The sequence below is a fragment of the Leiobunum rupestre genome, chromosome 1 (assembly GCF_980474605.1).
Source record: "Leiobunum rupestre chromosome 1, qqLeiRupe1.1.hap1, whole genome shotgun sequence".
Classification (NCBI taxonomy): Eukaryota; Metazoa; Arthropoda; class Arachnida; order Opiliones; family Sclerosomatidae; genus Leiobunum; species Leiobunum rupestre.
This window is the reverse complement of record NC_143384.1, coordinates 12202675-12212458: the sequence shown is the minus strand read 5'-3', so window position 1 is coordinate 12212458 and position 9784 is coordinate 12202675. Positions and strand designations below refer to the sequence as shown.

The 9784-nt window shown below is 33.8% G+C and overlaps 1 protein-coding gene across 1 annotated transcript; it reads right to left on the bottom strand.

Moving 5' to 3' along the window:
* Nucleotides 1-4152: 4152 nt before the first annotated feature.
* On the bottom strand, nucleotides 4153-6380 carry LOC149961099 (uncharacterized). The gene is made up of 4 exons (XM_090157266.1): nucleotides 6274-6380; nucleotides 5471-5595; nucleotides 4718-4885; nucleotides 4153-4319 (listed from the first exon to the last, which is right to left on the bottom strand). The coding sequence occupies exons 1-4, from the start codon at nucleotides 6378-6380 to the stop codon at nucleotides 4153-4155; spliced, it is 567 nt and encodes a 188-aa protein (XP_090013392.1).
* Nucleotides 6381-9784: the final 3404 nt, after the last annotated feature.

Here is a 9784-nt window from a genome sequence, read left to right as displayed (position 1 = left end):
TTCAAACGCGGTGGTCATCAGAGTGACCGAGATTCTTATCTCTCCCTGCGCAAGGAGGTTAAAAAACTCCTCTCTCTAGCTAAAAAGCAACACGCTACCAATACCTTCACCAAATCATTGGACAATCCTAAACACCTATGGGACTTTGTGAACAATAGAATCAAGAACAAAGCCCCACTGATTTCTCTTAACATTGACAGTACGCTAACTTCTGACCCGGAGAATCTGGCTAAGGAATTCTGTTACAATTTTAAAAACATTGCAACCGACTCGCTCCAAGATGCCTCTAATTACTCTCTAAAAGATTTTAAATTTGAAAACACCCTTAATAACTTACACATAAAAGAAGTTGATGTTCGTATCACCATTAAAGATTTTAAACTAACTAAGTCAACTGGAATTGACAACATACCGCTATTTATCATTAAAGGCTGCTCCGACACGCTCGCTCCACTACTCTGCCAAGTCGATGTCATTTCAATAGACCTATCTAAGGCTTTCGACAGGGTTTCGCACCCCCTGCTTTTACGAAAACTCGAACTATACGGACTCGCCGGCCAAGCTCTACGCTGTATGAGTGACTACCTAACTGATAGGAAAAATGTTATTAAATGTAACGGTTGCGTTACAAGCGTTACTTACGCAACAACTTGCGGGGTACCCCAATGAAGTTCCCTAGGCCCCCTGCTTTACAACATTTACGTAAATGACCTTCCATCAGCGATTGAAAATTATAATCTGCAACAATTTGCGGACGATAATAAAATTTACAAATTAATTCAAAGCGCCGCGGACTGCAACCTACTCCAACAAGATCTCGTAAACGTCAGCAACTGGTGTCTCTCCAATAACCTACTCATAAACGACAACAAGAGCCTTACAGCCACTTTTACTAGAAAAGTAAATGCTACATACTTTGCGTATAAAATCAACGACCGCCCGGGCCCTAGAACAGATACTTTAAAAGACCTCGGTATTATATTAGACACGGGACTCTTTTACCGGGAACACATTTCCAACTTGGTTGGGAGAACTAAACGACTGCTCTACGCTGTCCTTAAACTATCAAGAGACTTGAATTCTGTACGTTGTTTCAAGCTTCTTTACCTAAGCCTCGTTAGGTCAAAACTAACGTACGATATTCTTTCCTGGGTAGGTTGCGCTGACTACCTCTTTAATAAAGTAGAAAGTGTGCAAAGGAAATTCATTGAATTAGCCCATACCTACTTTCTTAAAAACAAACCATACGATTACGATTTTTTGTTAAACCACTTACACTTAGACACTGTGAAATTATTTTCCGATAAACGTGAATTGTTGTTTCTACGAAACACAATAAAAAAATTTAAACTTATCAATTTAACCGAAAAATTAAATCTTAACGTTCCACAATATGGTACTAGAAACCCAACCACCTTTAATAATAATTGTAATATTAAATCTCCCTTACAACGTATGCAGGGTACTTGCAATTCGTACAATGATGTTATAGACATTTTCGCGTGTAAATATTCTGATATTTTTAAATTGAAGTAGGGTGGTTTATCTCTCCTGCAATACTGTGTTGTTTAAATTTCATTTTAAATTTTATGTACTCAAAATGTTTTGTTCACCATTCCAAAGTGTATATCCTTGTTGGCGTATTCTGCGCTGTTGATGTGCACTGTAAATAAAATCATTTCATTTCATTTCATTAGTATTAATTAATTCAAATATCAATATTCAGATTTAATGAGGAGCTGTTTGCCAAATCAGAGTTTAGTTTGTCTTTTTCGAGAGCTCTAATTCCCAGATGGTCTTTAGGAATGAGACTCTTGATTTGTATTTTACCATGGCTATTTGCATTGTTCTTGTTTTTAACTATTTTAACATCCTCTTTGCTCTATCAACGGGCTCTTTCATTTTATAAGTCAAACTGTTTCCAGCTATATTTGATTCATTTGAGTGAATGCCGTAATCCAATTCAAGGGTGCTTTGAATTATTTTAGCTTGTTCGTGGTTAATGAAGGAATGTTTCTTTTCTGTATGGTCATTAAGAAATTTTCGATTACCCCGTCCAGGAACGTAGTTTTATTGGTTTAAAATTCCATTCCGTGTGGAGCTGCTTGGGAAATCAGAGCTGAGATTTGCATAAATACTAAAATCACTAATGTCAGTACTAACATAAGAAATAGTAAGGCTTTTTTATTGATGCTGGAACTCTCTTTCGTTTCAATCGTTTGGACTCCCTCAGATACGCGAAATTAACTTTTTGAAGTTGACGTGACAAGTTAAAGCCTTGGTTATCAATATGTGACTAACAAGTTAGTTATACCTATACAGGTTCGGTCTTCCGCAGTTTGGCTGTTCTTACTTGAAAGAGGATGGTTTTTTGGGGTTGGGTGTTCTCATTCTGAAACTATCATAGCCCAATCATTGTGGAATGCTTTTCATTTCCAACTCGCCCATTTCTAGTTAAACTGCTTCCAGGGACAATTGATTTTTTCGAATTTTAGGTGTTTCATTGTCAATTAAATTATTTTGCTTTTCTGTTCAGTCATTCATAGTTTTATTTTCTCTATTGGGTGCAAATTAAGGTTGAGCACCGTGAGATTTTCTTAATTTTTCATATAGTTATTTGGTTTACATTTAGGCCTTTTATTGAGGGCAAGCTATAACTATGTTCATTATAAATTCTAGCTGCCTTTCTATTTTGGCCTTAATGCTTTTCGCCACTAAGGTATCAAAATAAATATACCTAAATCTATTATGCCTACAAAGTAACTTTTACGATTGTTTAAAAAAAAATACTTCCAATTCACGTTTAACATCGTGAGTAATTAGTCTGCATTCCTCAACCCCTACTTTAATACGTATTCATATTTTTTTAATTTCAATGTTAAAATAATGTAGAACAATAAAATGTAACCTAATCTTAAGTTTTGTTATCCCACTAAGCAGACGATTTAAAAGTGTCTTCGGAAATATAGCGCATGGACGAGAATAATAAAATTTCTGTCAAATGGAATGGCAATGGATGAAAACGGGTAGTTATGGAATTTGAATTGCATGGCAGACGAAAATTGGACGGGATTCGGATGCTAAATGAAATTATACTCTACGGGAAAGGGCGGGATTGGAATTGTTTTTGACTCGATTGCAATTCTCTCATGTCTACCTCTTGTAATACAGCGTTTTGGTAGTCGGAATTCGAGGATGTGAAGGTGGAGAGCTGGCAATCACTCCGCTGTTAAAGTTTAAGTGGGTAACTGGGTAATCGCATTGAATATTATGTCTTTTTTTAAAGTTTAATTTGTTCCCCTGATTAAACGATATCAGTCAATTGAACATGTTAAACTACAGTATTTAAAAACAAGTTGGCAAGGCAAAATATACCTCTCCTCGGAAGAGTTTTTAATTTTCAGTGAAGCGTAACATGTATCCGTGGTTCTGTGGTAGAACGCTCACCTATCTTGCAGGGAACCGCCTGATACTAACCCAAATTGAAAAATAAAATATATAGTACACCCAATGACAAAAAGAGGGCTCTTTTGGAAAAAGCTTTTCCCTAATTCCAAGAAACTGCGAACGCAGTGATTATACTTTGCCCCCGAAAATGCATCTTAGACAGACAGACCCACAGACAGGCACGGTGATTGTTAAACCCCTCCTAGGGGACATAGCCCGATTTTCTAGCTCGCTATTTGCGCGAAAAATAACTTTTAATCCGCTTTTGGTGCAAGAGTTTCCATTTTTGGTTCCTCCTGTTTAAACAAGATTTTTTTCGCTTTCTCTAGGTCAACCCACTGAATTTGTTATTATCGCTATTAGAATAAACTATTTTTTTTCAAGCTTTAAAATATTTAAAGTTTATTCACTTGAGCATAAAAACATGGCTAAATTCCATATTCGCATTTCAAAGACAAATGAAAAACGCTAAATTGAATAAAATAATTTCTTGGGACCATACTTTACCTAGCTTTATTGCAATTTCTTGGTTTTACTATAGCCCTTTTAAAACTATTGGTATTTTTGCCTTTAGAGAAAAAATCGTTTCTGTTTTAAAAATAAAAAAGTGCTATTGATATTTACTTACGTCGTCATAATAAATGACTCTATAGCCATTAGATTGCTTATACACGGCATTTAATTAAAAGGTACAAAAAATTACAATTAAGTTGCGGTTGTTTTGATTTTGTGTACGTAACACACACATCTGTTTCGAATTGAATTAAGAAATGTGCAGTCACCGCTTAATGCACCATGCATTGTTCTGCAGGCTCTTCGGCAGGTTGGAGCCTTTAAAGTTGGATTTTCTCCGAAACAGATATCACGAGAACCTGCAAAATTGAGACAGAAAGTTACTACGACACTTAATGTTAATGTCCAGATATACGTTGAGGAGATAATTTCTGTAGAGCAAATTTGTTGATGTATTTGACTACTTAAACCAGGGACACCCAAATTTTTATAAGATCATAGTTTGAAGTTTTTTTATATATGTTTAAATTACTTTTGAGATAAACTTTAAAAAATCGAGTTAGTCATTGTCAAAGTAGAAATCTCAATTAACTTAATTCGTCTATTTGGAAATCCCTATCTTATATTCTTCCAAACTAACTAAGAAAAAAAACCAAACATAATCAATATCTTACGTTTAAATAATTATAATTATGAAATCCTAGCTTAATTCATTTGCGTTGTTTTTAACTAGTGTAGCAAATAACGAAAGTCTTACCAACTAAAACGGCGCTACAAACTCTTTCTCGGGGTCTGAGAACGTGAATTACGTGAGTTAAGTTCCTTCTGCAATAGTTTCCCCAAACGAGTCGTCGGTTCTTCATTATCCACAATAAATCCCTCTTTTTATCGCAGAAATCAGCTTTTGCGTAACCGGGACATATTCCTAAGTCATAAAATGTCATTACCAACTTTAAGGTAGTTAAAATCTCTCTCTAAAATATTATTGCACACATTAATTGATTGTTATTGGACGTCACTAGGGGTCTCTGGTTCTTCGAAGCCCGTTTGGCAAAATGGTATAATTTAAATTAAAGATAAGATTTAATTTTGAAGTAGAAAGCTAAATTTGTGAGTTAGATAGGATTTAATCTTCACTTCTTTTTCAAACCCTTTCCAATAATTTTCTCTAGGGCAGGCCGCCTTTTCCGTGATTCAAGTAGATCCATTTTTTAAATAATTTTATTCCAAAATCCGTTCCTACTGGATATATCACGGCCATGGCGTAACCCAGGAATACGCACGTAAATGTGTACTGCCGCTAAAACCGTTTATTTAAAACTTAAGCTAGTTTTCCACGAAAACGATAACATTGCGCAAGATGTTACATAAAAGCGTATTTCTCGGAAACCTTTGACTAGTGAAGATAACTAGAACATTATTGCTTCAACTGTTTCGGAGCATTTGTTTCTTTACAATGCTTCTAATTCCCCAGATAAATATTTTGGAAGACTCCTATTTAAGAACTTACTTAGATCGTATTCTTTGTCTTCGTATCCAAAGACACCGTAATCACCATTAACGACCACCAAAAATCCCAGAAACAAAAAAATCGAAAACATTAAGTAGGGACACACATTTCCTTTAAGACGGAACCTAGCAGGATAAAGGAGAAACATCCATCGTGTTAAACTTCAAACATTCAGTCACGTTCTAGATATTTAGAGCAGTTGAAGTAAAAAAAACAGCAAACAATAAAACATACCAAGTTAACGTTAATGTCTTATTTTAATAAGGGATTAAAGATCGCCTTTTCTACTTTAATGAATTTTGGTTAATTTACATAAGTTGTTCCAGTAGCAAAGTCAAATCAGATTTTTTCTACATTTAATAAGTTTATTTTAAATATTAGTTGGTTTAAAAATTGCAGGTACGTATGTTATTAACCAAAACCCGAGAAATCGAGTCAAGTTCTTAAAAACCGATATGTGCAAAAATCGATAAAATAACTTAAACGTTTTTTTCTCAAAACGTATTATAACCACAATAAGTATACCAATATTAAATAGTGTTGTAAAAAATTACTATTATTATAATTTATAAACTGCTTAACATTCTCTATATTGTGAATTTATCCTGATTAAAGTTGTTTTTTCAATTGTCATATTTCGACAAAAATTGCCATGTAATTAGTCCGACAAGCGCAAAATCTGTAGATATGTATATAACGTTTGAGAAAATTCACCAGAAATACTTAAATACTATAATTTTAATTAATGATTTTTTATCGACTTTAATATCGTTGTTCTAATTGGTATAACAAATATAACGAACCTTATACTGCTCCGGAACCTAAGACACTCCTCAGTGTTCTTCACGATCAACATTTGAAAATAGTTTGATAAATTTTCAATTTTTAAGTAGAAAATATCACTGATCATCCCAGAGTTAATATTACAGCGTATGTCTCTTTTATGTGTCAAGCGAGAATAATGGATCGAGTTTAGAGGAACGGAAGGTCTTTCGCACGCGCGCGCTATTTCTATTGAAGGCCTGTCATTTATATATTGCCGGTTTCCTCTCGCATTGTCATTTCGTCATCAATTTATTCGTTGCAATAATAAATCTTCCACTTAACAGGGTGATGTAGCTAGGTATTTTACCGCAAATTTAGTATGAATGTTTTTCAAAATATTACCGATATGACCAGATTACTTGTATTTGTAATTAAATATTGCTAAGTATTAATCTTGCGTACGTTTGAAACAAATATGACGATACTTATGCTGAAATGATTCTGATTTTGTAATTGTGTCAAATTATTTTATATTATATTTTTAAAATAGTCAATAGAATAAGAAAAAAGTAACTATTTTTCTACAAAAATGTAAAAAATTTCATTTTTATTTAAAATAACTGTGAAAAACATACGGGGCCAGAGCCCCCACATAAATAAATTTGAGATGTCACCACGGATAAATGTATAATCTTTCTGACCAAATTCAGTCTTTTTACCGTAGTTATTAAAATATTTAAAATGCAGGTAACCTAAAGATGAAATAAGAATTACATTTCTCTCAATAGATTCGTCCAAACAGAAAATAGCATCGTTCTGTACCCTGTTTTACCCAATTATCTAAAAAGCTTTCGAATTAATGCATGTGACCAAGAAAGGCTTTAAGATATAGCCTTGATCCATGCACACATATTTTTCTGAAATGTTGTTAGCAATGAAGTCATTAGCACTTTTTTAAGAAATATAGTATTTTATATTTAGAACTGTACATTTTCGTGCTTCAGTTTTAATTATAAAAATTTAAAAAAATGGGGTAGATTCCCACAGAAAGTTTGACAGATCGCAGCCGCTAGTGTAAATTAATAAAAACTTATATATATATATATATATATATATATATAATTAATATCTCTTAAACAAGATAACATTTAAAAAAGCTAGAGCTGCTTTATTTTAAAAGTAACACTTCTTTGTTGCACTTGATCTGTTAATTTCCATCCGCCTTGTTTTTAAATATTTCTAGATTAGTTAAAACTCTTATAAAGATAGAAAATTGTTTTAAAGTCCGGAATAATAAGGTATAACTACTTCAATAAGAGACTACCCGTCATTTCAAGGCCTGCGATTAAGTCATCAATGATTTACTGACCTCAAAAAGATTGAAATGAGACACAAGGTTAGAACCACGAGCTATAGCCTTTCGTAACAGGAAGCTCTATTTTAGAGGTGTGAGAGTACTCAACTCGTATTTCTAGTACTTGAACGAGTAAATGGCTCATTCGCCAAGGCCTAGAAACTGATCCAACTGGATTCGAGTTTAGAGACCAATTAAAAAAACATGTCTCGTTAATTATTTCATGAAATTATTATGTTGTGAAATTTGTAATCTACGATTAATAGCACTGCCACTGCGGTATTCATGAAAGCAAATTTGTTGCCAACAGTGAGTCCCAAAACTGAGTTCGACGTTTTTTTTAAGTGTTTCCATACTTTGCATTTAGTAGGCCTAATTTACGGAGCTTATTTGAAAGGCGTATAATTAATGATTTAACTTAATTTTTAATTTTGTTTTTATTGCATTAAGGCCAAAATTTGTTTTTTTTTATTCGAAAAGGGAAAAAAATAAGGGCTCGAGGACTCCAAGAGGCATATGAAACAATTTCGTCAATGTAAGAAAAATTCCATTGAAAATAATACGTGGCTTGAAATATGGGGTTATGTCGTTCACTATAGCGTTGCTGTTAATTAAAAAAAATTTGTACAAGCGTTCTTTCTTATGAAATCTTCGAAGAAAATATGGTATTCACAATAGGGACTTGGCAGCATGACGTCACGCCGTAACTTTGGCTATGGCTGCCATGCTGGAAATCTTTCTTTTCCAATTGGAAAAGGCATGGGTGACGTATTATATACGTCATGCTGCCAAGTCCCTATAGATCGTTAGCTTAAAATGACCAGTTTTCTAATGAACACTTAATTTTCAATTTAAAAGACGCTTACTTACAAAAAGGCATTAGAACTGACATTTAAAGGTATACTGTAATTGCTTCTTTTAGGAAACAACAATTTATTATGCGCTAGTGAATTTCTATCTAGAAATAGCCGTTACTTGTGCCTTTAAGCGTAACCGGTGGATAAGTAACTTTAACATTTTTTTTCGAACAATAAGACTGATAAAGGCTTAAGGAGGTCGTTGCCAATCAATTTGAAAATTGTCCTAAATAGCGAAGTTTTTAAAATATTGTTATACTAACTTCATAAAGAGTATTTTATTTCTTTTCTTTAGCTTCTTACGATGTTTATGCAATTAATACTACATCGTAATTTTAAAATAGACCGACGAAAAATATAGCATATTTGCACTATTTATGGAACTTTGTGGTTTTGTATGTTCAATTGGTAATAATCATTATCTTTGCTTTTTATTGAAACTAATGAACAGAATCGCTTTAACTATTTGAAGTCATAATTTCATCGTGAAAAATTCCAATAACTGGTCCACTTACGTGACATATTTATAATAATTATCATTTCATTTTCTAATTGTTTTAATTAATCAATATTTGATCGAAAATGACCGAGAGAACATGTATAGGAAAATGTTTGTGGTCGCTCTAAAAAACATTTCAAAAAAGGAAATACCGCAAAAGCGAAGGTAGGAAACGTTTAGTCCGTTGTGACTAGTGACACCAGTTAGTAAATGAAAAATGTATACTGAAATTATTTAGCCTTGATTCTTACGCTAAAGCAGTCGTATTGCAATGGTCCATTGTCCGGTGAAGAGCGACCGGTCAAGAATAGGAGACCAAGCTTCTTCCTTTAAAAATCAGCGGTGTGCTAACTGGTAGGCAGAAAATGTCGCGATCGCATAGCTCGACGTCCACCAAAATCCGATTTTGAGGTAACCGTAAATGCCAGGAGAAATATCGTTGGTAAGAAAATTTCAAGGGTGAGAGGCATAGAAAACGTAGGCCTTTAACCTCACGTTATATAACTTACCTTTGCTCTCATTTTTCTGAACTGGGAGCTCAGTAACAGAAACCGATGAGCTATTAACTGAACGGATGTACCCGGAACTGGGACGTTGCGATTGACATTCGACTAAATTATTGTTTTGGGTGTTTTTAAATCAGCTATCACTTCGATCTCTGCTGGAACATCCCCAATATCATCAAGTAAGATATTTTATAAATATGTAAGAAGACTACATTGCTCTGAGGAAAAAATTAAAAAAAATTAGTCGTCACAATCTTTAATAGGCGAGCTGGGTTCTATCAGTAATGGCACTCCGTCTGCGAATTTTGCATGGTTTCGTACGTAGTCATTGAA